The sequence below is a fragment of the Bos javanicus genome, chromosome 22, assembly GCF_032452875.1.
Source record: "Bos javanicus breed banteng chromosome 22, ARS-OSU_banteng_1.0, whole genome shotgun sequence".
Classification (NCBI taxonomy): domain Eukaryota; kingdom Metazoa; phylum Chordata; class Mammalia; order Artiodactyla; family Bovidae; genus Bos; species Bos javanicus.
The window spans coordinates 17,649,584-17,668,764 of NC_083889.1; the positions used below are offsets into that span (position 1 = coordinate 17,649,584).

Genomic DNA, 19,181 nt, shown 5'->3' on the forward strand with positions numbered 1-19,181 from the left:
AATTCAGGTAAAAAACATCAGGATGAATTTCATCTTCTGGTGGATCAAGCCAAAAAAGGATACAAAAAGACTGTTGGAATGTCCAAAAGAAAAGCAACAAAAGGAGATGAATCTACAGAAAAACTATCCTCTGTATGTGTGGGTAAGAGACTTTAATTAAAAACAGAAGTGTATTGAATTTTACTATTTTTAATATAAAAAAATAAAATCAAAGAACTTTACTTTGGACTTATTAGTATATTTAGACATGTAGCAGTTGTTGGATGTAAACTAGTTTTATTATTCCAGAAATAAATGAATGAGGAGGTGTCCTGAAGATATAGTTTCTAAAAATACCTCTTCCTTTCATGATAAATCAGAAGTTTCTTAGTTGTTTAAGCTTGAGGTATAGGATTTATTGCTGCCCATCCTCAGATATCCTACAAAGAGAATAAATTATTTTTACTGTTTCACTGGTATTTACTTTGAATGGAATGTTTTGCTAAAATATCTAAAGCTAATACATCGCACATTCCTTAATTTTAGCCCATGTAAAAATTTGAGATTAATATTATATTTTTATTGCCAGGACTTTAAGTGAAGTGAAAGTCACTCAGTTGTGTCCAACTCTTTGCAACCTCATGGACTATACAGTCCGTGGGATTCTCCGGGCTAGAATACTGGAGTGGGTAGCCTAAGTCAGTGGCTGTAAGTACATTCACAATGCTGTGTCACCATCACCACTATTACACTCAAAACTAACCTATCAAGTAATAACTCTTTCACTTTCCCCACCAGCCCTTAGTAATCCTTGGTCTGCTTTCTGTGTCTGTGAATTTGCTTCTTCTGGGTACCTCATAAAAGTGAAATCATGTATTATTTTTTTCTTCTGTATCAGCTTATGTCATTAAGCATAATGTCTTCAGGGTCACCATTTTATAACATATATCAAAATCTATTACTTCATATGGCTGTATAATACTCCATTGCCTCTATAGACCGTATTTTGTTCATCCATTCATTTGTAATGGTTTTTTTCCACCTTGTGGCTATTGTGAATGATGCTGCTGTGTGCATTGGTGTTCATGTATCTGTTCAAGCCTCTGCTTTCCGTTCTTTTGGGTAAGTACCTAGCAGTGGCATTTCTGGTTCTTACAATAATTCTTTGTTTCCCTTTTTAGAAACCACCAAACTAGTTTCTGTAGTGGCTGCACCATTTTACATTCCCATCAGCAGTGCTGAGGAATCCAGTTTTGCTATATGCTCATCACTTGTTATTTTTCATTTTTCTTACTGAAACCCCATATTGGTAGATATAAATTTGTATCTCATTGTGGTTTTGATTTATATTTTTCTAATGACTAATGAGATTGAGATTTTTTTATATGGTTATTTGCCACTTGTTTTATTTCTTTGGAGAAGTGTCTGTTTAAGCCCTTTGCTCATTTTTTAATTGGCTTTTTTTTTGTTGTTGAGTTTTAGGAATTCTTTAAATATTCTGAATATTGATTCCTTATATAAACTTTTTCTCTGTTGTCTTTTTATTTCCATGATAGTATCTTTTGATGCAAAAGTGCTTTGTTTTGATGAAGTTCAATTTATCAGTTTTTTCTCTTGTTGCCTATGCTTTCACTTTTATATTCATGAAGTTGTTGCAAAATCAGTGTCATGAAGTTTTCCTCTATGTTTTCTCCTAAGAGTTTCGTAGTTTTAGCTCTTATTTAGGTCTGTGGTCCACTTTGAGTTAATTTTTGTATATAATATAAGTAAGGGTCCAGCTTCATCCTTTTTACATGTCGATAATCCGGTTTTCTGAATACCATTTGTCTGAAGACTATACTTACCCCATTGAATGCTTTTGGTATCCTTTTTGAAAATCAGTTGGCTATATATGTGAGGACATATTTCTGTACTCTGTGTTCCGTTTAATTGGTCTGTATATCTGTTCTTACACCAGTGCTATGCTGTTTTAATTGCCATAACTTTGTAATAAATTTCAGTCAGAGGATATGAGTTCTCCAGCTTTATTCATCCTTTTCAGGGTTGTTTTGGCCATCTGATTTCCTTTAAGATTCCATGTGAATGTTGAGGTGGATTTTCTATTTCTGTCAAAAAAATAATCCACTGGGATTGCATTGTATTGCTGGATTGCTTTGGTTAGTTGACATCTAAGTAGTTTATCCTTTTGGTGCTATTGCATTCTTTATTTTTGTCCTCTGTTCTCCTGGTGTTCTGTAGAAGGTTGCTGACTGAGTACAGGTTTTTTATGTATATTCTTTGTGGTCTTTGTCAGCAACTTAGTTCATGCTGTTATTAAAATATGTTGTCAGAAAGCAGTTTAATCCCTGAGAAAATCCAGCTTAATATTTCAGATAAAGAGAATATTTTTGTTTATTGGTTGACTGCCTTTTGAAGACGATTGATTGCTTATACTCAGGAGTTGTGTGTTCTTTGTGTATGTACGCATGACTTACTCTCTCTAGGGTTCAGAGATGAGCACTGCTGGTAGATTGCTGTGTGTGAATGCGTGTGTCTGGGAGGGGTGGGGAGTGTGAGAGAGAGAGAGAGAGAGAGAGAGAATGGAACAGGCTGAAAGGCTGGGCTTTGTACAGTGTCATACAGCCAGTGTAACATTTGCTCTTTACAATAACTGGCTCATCAGAGTGCCAGCATAAGTGCATGAGGTATGTGTCTTCTTAAGTAAAACCTTCATCTGTTTTTGATGCATGTCTTTGGAGAAGTTTAATGTTGGGGCCTCATGCGTTCAGCTTTATTTGGAGTTCTCTCCTGAGATCCGTGGACAGATAAGAAGGATAACTGACTTTCACTGTCCATGCTTGTTGAACAATACTTGTCCGCAAGAGGAAATTTATCCTGTGGAAGCTTACGTAGGAGTGGAAGGGGCTTCCCTGGTGGCTCAGGGGTAAAGAATCCACCTGCCAGTGCAGGAGATACAGATTCCATTCCCGGTCCAGGAAGATCCCACATGCCAAGGCACACTGAAGACCGTGTGCCACAACTATTGAGCCTGTGCTCTAGAGCCCGGGAGCCACAGGTACTGAAACCTGCATGCTCTAGAGCCCATGCTCTGCAACAAGAGAACCCACTGCAAAGAGAAGCCTGTGTGTGCTAGGACTAGAGAAAAGCCTGCACAGCAACAAAGACCCAGCACAGCCAAAAATACATACGTTAATTAAAATTTTCTTTAAGTGAAAGAAGAGAAGAATATAAATCAGGTGTAAAAATAAAAGATACTCATGTTAAATTCCTTCTCCCTGGATTACCAACTTGATTGTATTCACCCAGAAAGTTGAGTGATAGAGTCACCTGGGTTCAGTGGGTCATTGTGTCCTTTTAACCTGGTTGTAGGTGTCTGTTTGCAAGAGAAGATCCTAGAGATCCTGTCTTAGTTAGCTGCTCATTTCCATTTCCCAGATAAACGTTAGAGGATATGGCTTGTATTGGTAATGAGCAGGCTTAGTGAAAGCCAGAGAACATCAGGAGCTTAGTTTTAGAAATTATACTCTTGTGTGATGTATGCTGTTCTCCAGTGTAACAAGAACTTATACTTATTTCTGGAAAAATCTTGATCATATGAAGTTGGGAAGGTTTGTTTGTTTGAAGAATATGTCTTACTCCTTTTCCGTAATTTTTCCACAAAACCTTGACAGTTCTTGTTGGTGTCCTTTGTGAAAGGTCACTTGTCTCCACAAGTGTATGAGTAGTGTGTAAAAGCTCTGCTTCCCTGTGAGCAAACATGCGAAAGGAGATTCTGTCCTCATGGCACATGTCAAGGGGGTCAGGTGCTTACTCAGTCCCTGACCTTAAAGTCAGCACAGCTGAAGTCCCAGCACAGCTGCACGGAGATGACTTCTGCCTTCATATTTGCAGACCTTTGGTCACACCTGCAGGTCACATTCTGGCAAACACTGTCTGCATCCCCTCAGCTGTCCTGGGCCTTGATCTGCAATAAGAGAACTCAGAAAGTGAGAATATGACAAGGGATGAGTAGAAATGTGATGTGTCTTGATCAAACAGATACCTTGGTTATGTCTGATTAGTTTTTCTTTTCACCAGTGAATAGTAGATTCTGTGTAACAGATTTAGGAAAATGACCAGAAAGATTCACTACCATACAACAGTCAGTGACAAAGATTGTAGTTCTCTTATTAATTGAATCTTTAATACTTTTTTGTAATTTTTTTTATGTTTATCACTATTCTCTGATCTATGAAATATGCAGGAATTCTTGAGCTTCTCTGGTGGCTCAGATGGTAAAGCGTCTGCCTGCAATGCAGGAGACCCGGGTTCGATCCCTGGGTTGGGCAGATCTCCTGGAGAAGGAAATGGCAACCCACTCCAGTATTCTTGACAGGAGAATCCCACGGATGGAGGAGCCTGGTAGGCTACAGTCCACGGGGTCGCAAAGAGTCGGACATGACTGAGTGACTTCACTTTCACTGTAAATAAAAGCCTCATTAGAATTATAAGTTTTTCCCCACTCTTGATTTCAAAGAAAATTTTATTTTTGAATTAATGAATCTGGAAATACATGGGTGGACAGTGTAAGCAAATGGCACAAGTGTAGTGCTTATTCTTTATTCTCTGGCTCCAAAACTAGAGTTTTGGAGTCAATATTACATAAACTTCTATTTTACCAAGTACAAATAGCAAGATTAAATGTAGTGGAAATAATAAATATACAGAGGTTATAAATTTTAAGGTACTCTTAAATATTTCTTTTTTTCCCTTTCTTTCCTTTTTCTTTTGTAGGACAGGAAGATAATAAAATTAAATCATCAGATACACCCTCGGTAGAAACAAACCACTTCCGTCAATCAAAGCTGGACTTCCCAGGGAAATTAGAGCGTAGCAGACAAGATGATTCTTTCAGTTGTACTGATATTCAAGAGGAAGCTCTTTCTTCATCAGAATCAGATTCATTCAAAAGGTAAGAAACTTACAGTAGTTGATTATTTTAGATTTCTGTTTCCTGTGCATGCTAAGAGACAGGCAAAATTAACCAGAAAATATCTCTGAGGCCTGACACCGTTCCTCCTCTCCTCCCATTGTCTCCTGCCACTTTGTAAGGTTCACAAAGTGAGGAGGGCAGGATGTGGAGGGTGTGTATTGCAATCACAGGGGACTTTGTTTTCTGCTCTGTAGCCTTTTCTTTTTTAATTGGAAATTTTGGCCACAGCAATCAGAGCAGAAAAAGAAATAAAAGGAATCCAAATTGGAAAAGAAGAAGTAAAACTCTCACTGTTTGCAGATGACATGATCCTCTACATAGAAAACCCTAAAGACTCCACCAGAAAATTACTAGAACTAATCAATGATTATAGTAAAGTTGCAGGATATAAAATCAACACACAGAAATCCCTTGCATTCCTATACACTAATAATGAGAAAATAGAGAAATTAAGGAATCAATTCCATTCACCATTGCAACAAAAAGAATAAAATACTTAGGAATATATCTACCTAAAGAAACTAAAGACCTATATATATAAAACTATAAAACATTGGTGAAAGAAATCAAAGAGGACACTAATAGATGGAGAAATATACCATGTTCATGGATTGGAAGAATCAATATAGTGAAAATGAGTATACTACCCAAAGCAATTTATAGATTCAATGCAATCCCCATCAAGCTACCAACGGTATTCTTCACAGAGCTAGAACAAATAATTTCACAATTTGTATGAAAATACAAAAAACCTCGAATAGCCAAAGCTATCTTCAGAAAGAAGAATGCAACTGGAGGAATCAACCTGCCTGACTTCAGGCTCTACTACAAAGCCACAGTCATCAAGACAGTATGGTACTGGCACAAAGACAGAAATATAGATCAATGGAACAAAATAGAAAGCCCAGAGATAAAAAAATTTTAATTTTTATTGAAATATAGTTGATTTACAATGTTGTGTTAGTTTCTGCTGTACAGCAAAGTGAATTGGTTACACATATACATATATCCACTCTATTTTAGATTCTTTTCCCACATTGGCCATTACACAGTATTGAGTAAAATTCTCTGTGCTATACAGTAGGTCTTTATTAGTTATCTCTTTTGTATATTGTAATGTATATGTTAGTCCCTATCTTCCTAGTTTATCCCCCCTCCCTTACTCCCTGGTAACCATATGTTTATTTTCTAAATCTGTAACTTCTTCTCTTTTTAGATAAGTTCATTTGTATGCTTTTTTTAAGATTATACATATAAGCAATATCATGTGGTATTTGTCTTTGTCTGACTTACTTCACCCAGTATGACAATCTCTAGGTCCATCTATGTTGCTGTAAATGTAGCCTTTATAGAGATATTTTTCCTAAAGTTAGAAAAGAAGGCATGATAGACAGTAAAATTTTTATCAAGAGAGTGGGTGAAGGAGATAAAGACAACTATACTAGAAAGTAGAGATGACAAGAAAGACAAAAAGAGAAGAATTTAATTGAGCAAATATAATGGATGGGAAACCTTCAAAAATGAGAGATTTGAAGGTGAGTCATTTTTCCAAGTGGTTTTTTAAAAGACAATTTAAGATGATGATGTGATTTTGAAAGATGACATAGCATTAAGCTGTGTATTGTTACCATTTTGTGTTCAGGTGGGTGCAGCATTCTCTTGGGTTTCTGTGCCGTAATTGATCAAACGTTTCAGTTTCTATTGGATTTCTACATTTTCCTCAGTGTTTGTTATACACCTGAAGCTGTGGTAGAGCTCTTCCTATAGAAAACTTTTGTTTCTAATATCTTTCACATCATTTTGACAGTGGTAGGTGTTGTTGCCTTTTGAATGAATCCTACTAATCTGAAATGCTAATAGCAACGTGACACTGTGAATGTGTCTTGGAAATTATTTGATCTTACTATTTGTTCATATAAAAATTGTTAGTACTCTAGAACGGTAGATTCTGTCTCATCTAAAATACCAAATTAAGAAGAAAATTTTTATAAGAAGAGTATTCCCAAAGATCCTCTATTTTCTTAGGGCTCTTGGGAAACAGCTTCAGGTTATTTAGAATCAAGTATTAGGAACGGAGAATCTTCTCATTTTTTCCCTGAGCATTTCAGGGCCAGAAACATTGTATCCTGAGTTGGGTAAGGGCAGAACACATGGTAGCCTGAGTTTTTCCAAGACTTGGACTGATGGACAGTTCTGGGGCAGTAGGTATTGTTTGTTTTTAAACACAAAACTTACCAGAATACAGTAGGATAGAAATGGAAGAGAAACGGAGTCCTTGGGAAGAAGAGTGAGTTTTTAAGCATAGTCATGAGATCCTTGAAAGTTCTGGAATGCCAGGATGAAATGGGACATTTTTATAAATTTGTAGTGGGGCGAATGGAGGAGAGTGAAAGGGGAGACATATGGCAGCCAGGTGGATTTTTATCTACTGGTGAAAGTGTGGGAAACAGGATGAGTTTGTTGGCGGTCTTGATTTCAGACAAACTTATTCATGTTTGTCTGAACTGTGAGAGGATTATTAAACCATTTAAATTTTTTTTTAAGTAAGCTTTTGTATTTTTCTATAATTTAATGTATGTATGTATGTTTACACATTCACCCATACACCGTGACCAGTGAAACTACCTGCTAATTGCAAATTTTTACCAACTTTATTGAGATAAAATTTACATACTATACAGGTCACTCATTTAAGTGACAGTCAGTGGTTTTTAGTGTTTCCAGAACTACACCACCATCACCACAATTTTAGAGCGTTTTCATTGCCCTCCAAAAGAAACCTCATCCCCGTTAAGCCATCACTTTCTATATCCTCCCAACTCACCTGCCAATCACTGATCTACTCTCTGTCTTTGTGGGTTCACCTTGTCTGGACATTTCATATATATGGGATCATATAACATGTGGTCTTCTGTAACTTGGCTTCTTTTACTTAGCATATTGGCTGCAAGGTTCATCCATTTTGTATGATGTTTCAGTACTATATTCCTTTTTATTTCCATAATATTCCATTGTATGGATTTGTGTTTAATTTCTTCTTTTATTAGTTGATGGACATTTGGGTTGTTTCTAATTGCAGCTCTCACAAGGAAAAAAATTACTGACTTTTACTTGCAAGCTTTGGAAGCTTAGTTCTAGAGACTGAATATAAGGATTGCCTGGGTGACCTTGAGAAAGCAGTCAGTGTCTGTTACTCCTTTCTCAAGTATGAATAAGTCTTTCTTTTCATTTGCCCTTTTATTTTGTCAGATTAAGATTTTTAAGTTTGAAAGATTGAGTCTGTTCCTTATATACAACCTACAAACTAAGGCTAAGGGGACGGTGTGAGTGAAGTGGTATTTGCTTTGATACAGGGCAGGCCACTGGGCAGCTGAGTCCACTGGAGATTGTTAAGGAGGAAGTGAGCAAGGGAAGCACCAGTGGTGCAGCCGAAAGGACCAGCTTCGAGTCAAGATCTGCTGGCTGATTTGGGAGACCATCTTTGAAGTCTGTTTCCTTTGCTATAAAAAGCATATATAAATACCTTCTATCTCAGATCTTTTGGGAAGGTGAAATGAGATAATAAATATAATAAGAGTCTTTGATAAACATATGGTTATTATTTCTAGTTTTATAAAGATCAAATCAACTGAATTTTCTTCAGTAATACTGGAAAACTTGAGCTTCTAGGACTGAATATTTCAGAAATGCTTTCATAGTCCCCAATTCCTTCATTCTAATTCTTAAGCTGTATCATAGGAGTAAATTCCACAGTTTATCTTTTTTTTTTCCCTACTTCTGTTCTGAACTTTAAAAAGTTATAAGCCTGGCCTAATTAGTTCATTTGAAAATTCATTTAATTGGCTTCAACTGGGCACTCAATAACCTCAGATATGCAGATGACACCACCCTTGTGGCAGAAAGTGAAGAGGAATTAAAAAGCTTCTTGATGAGAGTGAAAGAGGAGAGTGAAAAAGTTGGCTTAAAGCTCAACATTCCAAAAACGAAGATCATGGCATCTGGTCCCATCACTTCATGGGAAATAGATGGGGAAACAGTGGAAACAGTGTCAGACTTTTATTTTTTGGGCTCCAAAATCACCATGGATGGTGATCGCAGCCATGAAATTAAAAGATGCTTACTCCTTGGAAGGAAAGTTATGACCAACCTAGATAGCATATTGAAAAGCAGAGACATTACTTTGCCAACAAAGATCCGTTTAGTCAAGGCTATGGTTTTTCCAATGGTCATGTATGCATGTGAGAGTTGGACTGTGAAGAAAGCTGAGCGCCAAAGAATTGATGCTTTTGAACTGTGGTGTTGGAGAAGACTCTTGAGAGTCCCTTGGACTGCAAGGAGATCCAACCAGTCCATCCTAAAGGAGATGAATCCTGGGTGTTCATTGGAAAGACTGATGCTGAAGCTGAAACTCCAATACTTTGGCCACCTCATGCGAAGAGTTGACTCATTGGAAAAGACTGATGCTGGGAGGGATTGGGGGCAGGAGGAGAAGGGGACGACAGAGAAAGAGATGGCTGGATGGCATCACTGACTCGATGGACATGAGTTTGAGTGAACTCCGGGAGTTGGTGATGAACAGGGAGGCCTGGCGTGCTGCGATTCATGGGGTTACAGAGTCGGACATGACTGAACGACTGAACTGAAATGAACTGGGCACTCATTACCGAGACACAGTCTCCTTTTCACTCCTTGTTGTATTTCCAACCCATTTGTTCATGTTTATTTCCTCACTTTGAATGAATACCTTGTCTCCCAGCTCACCAAGCCAGGTCATCTGACCTGTCTCCAGATTTTCCTTTCCATTTTAAGTTTTCTTTCTGACCTCTTCTTTCCTGTTAATTGTAAGAGAAAGATATATTTCTTAAGACATTTCTAAAGACATATTCTTTCTTAAGACAAATTCATCCACCTCCTCTAAGACATTCCTCCATCACTTATTCCCTAAGTTTGCTCTTGGATGTCTCCTTTTTCTGAGCCCTTCTTCTTATCTCTGCTTTCTCTTATCCTTCCCACAATGCAGGAAGTAATTTCAACTTCCTCCATTACAACCAAATGCCTTTGGTGGAATCAGAGCACTTCAGAGATTAGTGGTCTTTGTCTGGTCCAATTTTTATTTTCCTTAATATTCAGACATCAGTTGAAAGGAACATGGGGCACAGCACTCAGTGACTTTGTTCAGATCTTTTCCGACTGTGAAATTCTTTAATACTGTTATTTTTGACAAGCATAATAATCGTTGGAACATATCTGTATTTTTTTTACCTCTTGTCCATTTCAGACCATGAATCAACCTTCTAGAATCATACTTATTTTTGTATATTGAAGTGTTCCTGTCTTTTTTTCTTTGATTTTTTGCAAAAATTTTCTCATTTTTTCTTTTTATGAAAGATTTATTGCTTTTGTTTTAAAGTACAAGGTTTTCCAAAGTACTTTTCATTTAGATGTTATGCATATTTATCATGAAAAATAGAAAATTTAGGTAAATAAAAAGTAAAATTCAATAATTTTATCAGCCAGAAATGACTTTTCATATTAACACCTTTGTATGTACATCCTTCTTAAGATAGTGGTATAGATGCATAGATAGATAGAGGAGCATTTTTAAAACAGAGGACCTTAGTATTTTATAATTTTTTATGCTTTTTTTTTTCTTTTTAAGAGACAAGACATACTGTGTTAGGTTTAATGTGAGTGTAACGATTTTGTGATTTGTTATAGATCTCACTATTATATTGTTGAATAAACTATCACTTTTCTTTTTGTTAGAGCAATATTTAAACTTTATGTAATATGCCAGGCTGACAGATGAGAATAATCTTATTCTAAGTTCCAGTAGATGTATCCAGTCCACATAATTATTAGGATGTTGTTTGTTGCTAATTTGATTCTTAGCTCTTAAATAAGTACTTCTCTTAGAGTTTGAATTATTAGTGTTATATTGATTCTTTCTTGCCAATATGAAGACAGAGGATAAATAAGTTGATAAGAATTTTAGATTTTTGTACACCTCTTAGTTTCCAGGAGTTCAAGAGACTTGTCCAGAGTTCTGTAAATTAGCTTATTGTTCTTTATAAGGAGAGAGGGCCCTTGTTCGCTGAGTTTTGGCAAGCAGAGAAAACTACATTTTTATTGAGTGCTAACTTATAAGAAAAGATGCTTTTGATTGTGACCCTAGAGATGAAGCTTTATCTTCATGTAGAGATGAATAGTGCTCATGCTATATTCTTTGGAAGAATCTTTAGGTCATTATTAAAAAAAAATGGTGCACTTGAATTCTAGGCAGTGTAAGTTAAAAAGAGACTTTTTTAACTGGAAAAACTTGAATAAGGTCATAGATAATATCATTTGTTATATCAGTATTCAATTTCCTGATTTTAATAATTTTATTAAGATCATGTAAGTGAATATATTTGTTCTTAGGAGATGCACACTAAAGGGTTAAAGGGACATGATGGCTGGAACTTACTCTCAGTGCTTAAAAAATTAACTTACATGTATGTGGGTACACATACACACTCACAGACACACATACACACAGAGAGTGAGAAAGCAAATGTGGCAAGATGCTAGCAATTGGAAAATCTGGATGATTGGTCTGAGTCTTTTTTTTTTTTTTGTAAGTGTGAGATTTTAAAATTAAAAGTATTATTGAGAAGACTCACTGCCCATAGTCAAAAAAGTTTATTTATACCAGAAGATTTTCTAAAGGAAATTTGATTTATAGTTATGATTTATTGACTGAAGAGAGTGGTAGCCAGGAGTCTACATGGGATGCCTAGTATGGTTTTTCCATTGCTGAAGCCATGTTTATTTCAGTCAGTCTGTTCAGGACCAACCCGACATGGTTATCTCAGCTTTGGTGTGTAGGAGAGTGTGGACTAATGAAGCAGGCATTGTGATTTCAGTATAAAAGAGTATCACAGAGACCAGCTAATTTTACTGCTTGGTAACAGTAACAGAGAAGAGGGCAACAGAGGATGAAATGGTTGGATGGCATCACTATTTCAGTGGACATGACCTTGGGCAAAGGAGATGGTGAGGGACAGGGAGGCCTGGTGTGCTGCAGGGGTTACAAAGAGTCAGACATGACTTAGCCACTTAACAACAGCAACAAACAGTAACTTACATGAACCTTCTTGCAGATGCCAAGTGTTGGTTGTAAAAGAACCTGGGTCAGATAAGGTGTGAATGAAATGTGTTTTAACTTTTCACAGTTCCTGGCCCAAACCATCACTTCTTTTCTGATGCTATGTCAATAGCAGCATCTTTGTGTAGAAGTCCAACACACACACAGGCACAGAACACTGAAAACTTTGGCAAAAAGGCTTATTAATTTTCAACCATGCATTTGATATATTTTGGTACAACTTTTCCTCACTTTTCAGGCATTTTCTGGAGAGCTATCTGTCCAAACTTCTTAAGAGCAAGAAAGGCAAAACACACCCTGGAAATATGTGAAGAAATCTTGGCTACCGTTTGTTGGAAATTTTAAAGAGTAGTTCAGTTTCATCCTTTCTTAAATTGTATGTAAATTGGAGAATGATGGGGAAATCCTAAGAGAAAAATGCCACTGTGACGCTCATCTGAGGAATGTAGAACACTGGCACCATCTGCCTGTTGAGAAAACCATACTGAACTTATTTTGCTTATTGAAAGGAACCGGAAACATGACCTGTAGCAGCAAAGTAGTCTCTCAGCCAGAGGGACTAGGCTGATTTGTGTGTTAAGATTACCATTTTGGTTTTAGTCAGTTCTTTCAGTGCGGGTCTTGGTTGTTGTTTAGTCACTAATTTGTATCTGACTCTTTTGCATCCCCGTGCACTGTAGCCCTCCAGGCTTCTCTGTTCAAGGGATTTCCCAGGCAAGAATACTGCAGTGGGTTGCCATTTCCTTCTCCAGAAGATCTTCTAGACCAGGGGTTGGACCCATATTGTCTGGTGGATTCTTTACCACTGAGGCACCAGGGAAGCCCACAGGTCTTGGTTAGGATTGGGTAAACCTCACAGTTCAGGATGGGTGAGTAGAGCCAGATGAGGATTTTGAGGAGAGAGACTCAAAGAGTCCTTGGGGGTATGTCCTTTGATACTTTCTCTTGAAAACCTGGTGGGTTTTGTAGGAAGTTTTTGGACTCAACAAAAGTTATTCACAACTTATATCTTATTCAAGAGTCTCTTGGAACAGTCAAGTTATGTTGATAAAATAGTAGATGGTAAAATACTGTGGGTGCTGTAGTTTCCACAGATGTTATATGAGTGCTCGGAGAGTTCAGCGTCACATCATTCAGTCCACAGGGAAACCCACTGTAGAGAAGTGGAAATGAAAGGTTGAAGGAGTCACGTAGGTGGCTTAGGGTTATATACATGGTGGGTGGCAGTACCAGGATTTGAACCTAGGTCCAGATGACCTCAGAGCCCAAGGTCTCCTGACTGACAATAACTATGGCCAAGCCAGATAGATCTTCACATTCTTGAAAGAGTGTAAACTTACAGTTCTTGAAATGGTTGGGCTGAAAAGCAGACAGGGATCTGAGTGGAAGTGATTAATTTGGAAGGTGAAAGAACAACTGTAGGAAGTGGGAAAGTGATACAGGAAAGGGAGGACAGCCTTTAAGGGGTGGGTTATCAAACCACATGTCACTGTGAGCACCTGGGAACTGCTTTAAAACACTCTCCTGAGTTGTCCCACCCAAGGCAAGGGCCAAGGATATTAGTTGTTTGGTTGGGGGCTGCTCACTGCTGCTTCCAGCCTTTCATGCTGGTGACAGAGCAGGCTTTAGCACGGCAGGCAGAGGCACTGACAGCTGACAATTGGGAGTCAGGTCAAGCACCTCAGGGGCAAAGGCAAGCAGAAAGGGACAGAGCTCCAGTGGGATCTGCCAAGACAGTGACTCCAGCTGAAGTTGGAGTGGTCTGGTGTTCCATTGGCTTTGCTAATATAAGGTAATGCAGTGGATGTCTGCCTGTATCTCCAGCCTGAGAGATGCATTAGTTGGTGGGGGAGACCCAGAGCTCACTGCCTCTCTGAGCCCTAGTTTGCCAAGCTCACTTGGCTGTTGCTTCCCAGAAGGGATGTGGGAAGGATGTCTGAACAAGTGGCAGACAAGCAGATGCCAGGGGGAGGATGGGACAGATTATCTAGAAAGCGCTGAGATGAATGGATTGATCCACAAACTGATGGGAGAAAATGTGTTTATTGATGAGAAACAATTTGCTTTTCCATCTTGTGTTAATAGATAATGAACTGAAATAAGAAATAATCTTTCATCAAACTGAAATTCACCAATATGCTAAATAAAAATCTCTGGGTCTCAGGCAGAAAAATCACAAGCCCAGAACCTGGAGTTCTTTGTCAGGAATATTTCCTAATGGTCCTGGTTTGTTTCTCCTCGCCAGTGACTAGAGCACACTGTGAATGGGCTTTGAGGTACATGTGGACGTCCTCTCCCCGGTGTGGTGGCATAAATCTACTGGTCTTTTTGGGGAAAGTCTTTAGAAGACCCTCATTAGTAGATGACAATCGTGTGTGCCTTTGAACCCTCTGTGGACCTGAAGGGGGGGAAAAGCCAACCTTCTATTAGACACACTTAATGGTAATTAGTTTTAAGTGTTTTTTACACAGAATTGCTTCTTCATGCTTAAGAATTAGAAAATATTTTCATGTATATGTCTCTGAAGTGCTTGATTTGCACAGATGTGTGAACCTTTAATGTTTCACTAATATATCTTTGCAGAAGTTTGTCCCTGACTTATATTTCAGAAGACTTTTGTCTAATCCTAACCATCTGTAGCTTAGAATGAAAAAAAAAAAAATATATATATATATATATATATAATTTGCCCTTGTCTTAAAATGGATGACAAATGGGATTCAGGTTTCTCACTATTGGAGGGGAAATTACAGGCAAGGCTAAAACTATCCATGTGATACTGGATTAAAATTGGAGACCTTAAAATTCCTGTTCAGCTTAACATAGATTCAGATGGATACATACAGAAATACTTACAGATCTTTGTGGATAAGTGAGCTAGTTTACATATATGTTTCCTTTCTCTGTGAGCTGCCAGAGCCCAGAAGCAAGGTGGCACAGTTTCTCAGGGCACACTTCGTGCCCTGATCTTGGTTTCTAGTAACATTCTCCAATAGAAGGAACCAGTGCTTCTTGGAGAAATGGTTGAACCAGGGCTGGGGCAGGGAGCTAGGAAGTGCTAGAAGGAGAGAGACAGAAAGCAGGGAGAAAAGTGAGGAAGGAAAGGAGAGGAAGGAAAAAGTAGGGGAGGAGAAGAGAAAGCAAAAACCTAACACACATACCTCAGCAGGAGATCAACGTCAACATTGCACCAGTGTTATGATGAGGGTGTGTGTTCTCTTAGGATGCCCTGGGAATAACACATTACCTCTGTGGTCTTTTCTCCCAAAATTCAATAACCTCAAATTGTGAGGAAAATAAATCAGACAAACTCCAGTTGCGGGGCCATTGTGCAAAATAACCTGACCGCCAGCATGCCTCAAAATTGTCAGGGTCATCACAAACAAGGAAAGTCCGAGAGATTGTCACCATCTGGAGGCACCTAAGGAGACCTGGCCACTAAATGTAATGTGGTGTCCTGATTGGAATCCTGGCACAGGAAAGGTTAAGGAAGTAAAATGAAGCATGAAAGATTTCTGTTTTCCTTCCTATTGTCATACTTGTTTTACCAGCTTTGCTTTCTTGTACTAATGTTTTTACTTTATAGAGTGATTTTACCTCAGAGGATGTAGCCCACCCAGCCTTTACATTTCATCAGAAGAGAAAACATGGATGATTTACAACAGACCTCGTCTTCTTCAGTTACCATTTTTTATTAGTGAATATATACTTGTACAAGTGATTTGAATAGTGATCCTCCTGGAACAGTGTGAAAGTACAGATAGTTTTTATCTTTTCTCCAGTTTTCACTGGCAAAGGATATTTGCTGTTACATAATGAGGTTTTCTTCTACTCTCAGACACTTCCTGTTGACACCTTTTGGGTTTGTTTTTTTTTTTATCATGCATTTTCATTGGATGATCTGATGGACTTCTTTGTAGTAGCCTTTTACATTTTTGTTTTATAATACATTCATGTGTTTTCAGCATTCTGAGTCAGTCCTAGGTGGCAAATATTCTCTGTTTTCCCCAAATTCATGAACTGCCGTAGTATAAAGATCCTCTATAAAACTGCTTTGTGCCTATAGTTTTCTGTCTGAGGAGAGAGTTTTACAATTCCACAATGGATGATAACTTGTGTATCTAAGTTGCTTGTAGAAATTGGCAGTTCCTTCCAGGTTCCACACTTATCACATGATGCATTCATGTCATAGCTTACACAGTATCTGAGTATCACCTGGCGTTTGGTATGATGACTGTAATGCTGAGAGTTTGAGTTGGCATAACACAGTAATACTTGCAGTTTGCTTAAGGTTGAAGTTTTTTAAAGTGTGTTTCCTTTTTTAGTTTTTCAGACATTTTTTAAAGTATAGAGGAATTCTTGTCTCATATACTTCTGTGTGTGTTTGACTTGATTCATAAAACTCCAGTATAATCTTGACCTGTTCAGAATTTAGTTCTTCATTAAAAAAAAAAAAAGAGGAGTAGATAAGAGTGTATTTTTCAGAATGCTTGGTGCAGAGTAAGTATGAGGCCTTGAAGGAACTACCATTTCCTTCTAAATGTTAGACATGCAATCAATAATTACTTTGGATCAGCACTCCAAGATCCCCCAAATACAGGCAGCCAGTTAGGAGCTTTCTCTAGTTTAAAACAAAATGTCAGAATCAGAGTCCTTTGGCCTTGTTCTGGTGAATGAAATTGGATGGACTAGAAATGATATGTAATGCTCACATCAAGTTATTGGAATTTTGTTTTTCAGTGAATTGATCAAGTTTACAATTTGTTATAGTCAACTTGAAAATTAAAGTCAGAGCGTTTATCCTGCTTTCTTATTTTATACCATCTGTGCCTTTAAATCATCAGAACAGATGTTATGAGATCTCCTTGGAGACCTTTGGAACCTGGGAAAAAGGCACGTTAGGATAAAAATACAAACATTTTCAATTTCAAAGGTACATTGACAAATCACTCAATATAGTAGCTTCATATCACAGGTAAGAAAACGGAGGCCTAGAGAGGCGATGTGACTTACCTCAAGTCATTCACTGAATAGAGGTGAGGTCAGTAATTCTCAGTCCAGATTTCTGCCCATTATAGCATGAGTTGCGTCAGAATTTTTATCTTGGGCACCACTGATCCTTTGTTAGTAGAATAGCACTTTAAGGGAATTATTTAAAATATGAGTTAGACACAGAGTGGCCATGTGTTCTGGTTTCTCTGAGAGCAGCTGATTTCCACTTCTCTTGGTGTCTATTAGAAGTATTCTGTATCACTCTCCCAGTGTCTGGGTTTAGATGGTGGATTATATAGTAGCCCCATAAGAAGGACATGCAATGTTAATTTGTACTTCTTCCCTTCTTCTCTCTACTTCCACACAAATAGTCACATTCTAGAACATGGGTACATATTGAATTGCTGATTTCGCTTACTCCTATTGATTTTACCACATAAGTAGTACACATTGTTCTTGTATCTCAGAGTCAGGCATTAAAATATGATGGGCCTCAAATGCAGAGGCTTGGTATTTGTTTTAGGTAATTCTTCCGAATTCAGTTGTAGAAGCCTTAAGATTTCATTAATATGTGCTTTTTACTATGCTTACCTTGCCCTGGTAAGCACGTTTTGTTAGAGCTATTTACGTCTTGTTATTGGAGTATGGGTAATAATACAATAAAAAATTAAATTAATGTAGCAGCATTAAAGTTTGGAGTAAATACAGTTGGGGAGTAATTCTTATATACTATATCATTTGGTCTGATATCTCATTTTTGTGGGAACTGAGACACAGAGCAGTTCAGTGTCCACTGCCTAAAATCCTGCAGTATAAAATTCTCCTCCTCCCTGAACAGATTTTAAGACTAGAGTTTTATGGCCTGAACTTTGACATGATACTGGGTTTCTATGATTTGGTGGTTGGTATTGGCCGGACACCCCATGTTTGCACAGTTGAACATGGGCCCTCAGGGTGGGCAGCCGGGTAGATGACGTAGAGGTTGGCCTGGCCGTGCGGAGGACATGCTGCTTCCGTCACGAGCTTCACACTCCACCTCTTACTAGCAAAGAAACTTGTAATCAAATGAATGCTTCTTAAATGTAGAGGAAATTTTTGTCTTTGAGATATTGTCTTGTAATTGGTTTCTCCTTATAAGACTGAGTATTGTAACCTGTTACTATATGATCTCCTTGTCTTGTAGTACTGGGATTTTGTTTATGTCAGTCCTTTATGCTGCTGATAGTTGAGTCAGAACAAAATGAAGCATCATGATTTTGTCCCTCTGTTTCTTAACTTCAGATTTTGATTCAGTATCTAATTGTAGCTGTGGAAATTTTGCTAATTAAAAAAATTTTTTCCTTACATTAGACTCTCACAGTTGATGTCATTTTTCTTTTTCTTTTTTTCCCTTAAGTTAAACATAAGCACATATGTTTGATTGTATTTTGAAATTGAATTTTTTTCATAGGGCCAAACAGACTCCAATGTTTAGAATTAACCTAATTTTTGTTCCTTGAAAAAAAACTATGCAGTACTTTTCTTTAGTTTTTATGAGAATTTAAAGTGATTGACCTAAAAAGGTATGATTCTCTCTTTAATATTATATTTCCTAACCCTTTTCTTGCCACATAAAAAAAGATGCTATTTGTTGTCACACACTTTCATCAGTGAGATGATTGATGCTGGAGGCCAAAGGTGCTGCCATGGGCTTAAGAATTGTTTTGGCTATTCCACGTCCTTTCGCATCTCTATATAAACTTTAAAATCAACTTCAGTTCAGTTCAGTTCAGTCACTCAGTCGTGTCCGACTCTTTGCGACCCCATGAATCGCAGCACGCCAGGCCTCCCTGTCCATCACCAACTCCTGGACTTCACTCAGACTCACGTCCATTGAGTCAGTGATGCTATCCAGCCATCTCATCCTCTGTCGTTCCCTTCTCCTCCTGCCCCCAATCCCTCCCAGCATCAGGGTCTTTTCCAATAAAATCAACTTAGTAGATGCTAAAAAAGAAAGAAAAATTCTGCTGGAATTTTGGTTGAGGTTAAATTCAATCTATAAATTGTGGGGATCAACTTGATTTATCAGTATTGATCTGATACAATGTGGTC

At 37.8% G+C, this 19,181-nt stretch overlaps 1 protein-coding gene across 6 annotated transcripts in view; it reads left to right on the plus strand.

Moving 5' to 3' along the window:
• RAD18 (RAD18 E3 ubiquitin protein ligase) overlaps positions 1 to 19,181 on the plus strand; it is a 110,842-nt gene that overhangs the window by 64,591 nt on the left and 27,070 nt on the right. For 4 of the 6 annotated variants that reach the window (XM_061396341.1, XM_061396339.1, XM_061396336.1 and 1 more), the window contains 2 exons: positions 8 to 142; positions 4,753 to 4,930. In XM_061396341.1, coding sequence (XP_061252325.1) covers positions 8 to 142; positions 4,753 to 4,930 — 313 coding nt within the window. Of the gene's footprint in view, positions 1 to 7; positions 143 to 4,752; positions 4,931 to 8,304; positions 17,074 to 19,181 lie in introns of all 6 variants that reach the window. The other 2 variants (XR_009732456.1, XM_061396340.1) reach the window with 2 other exon arrangements.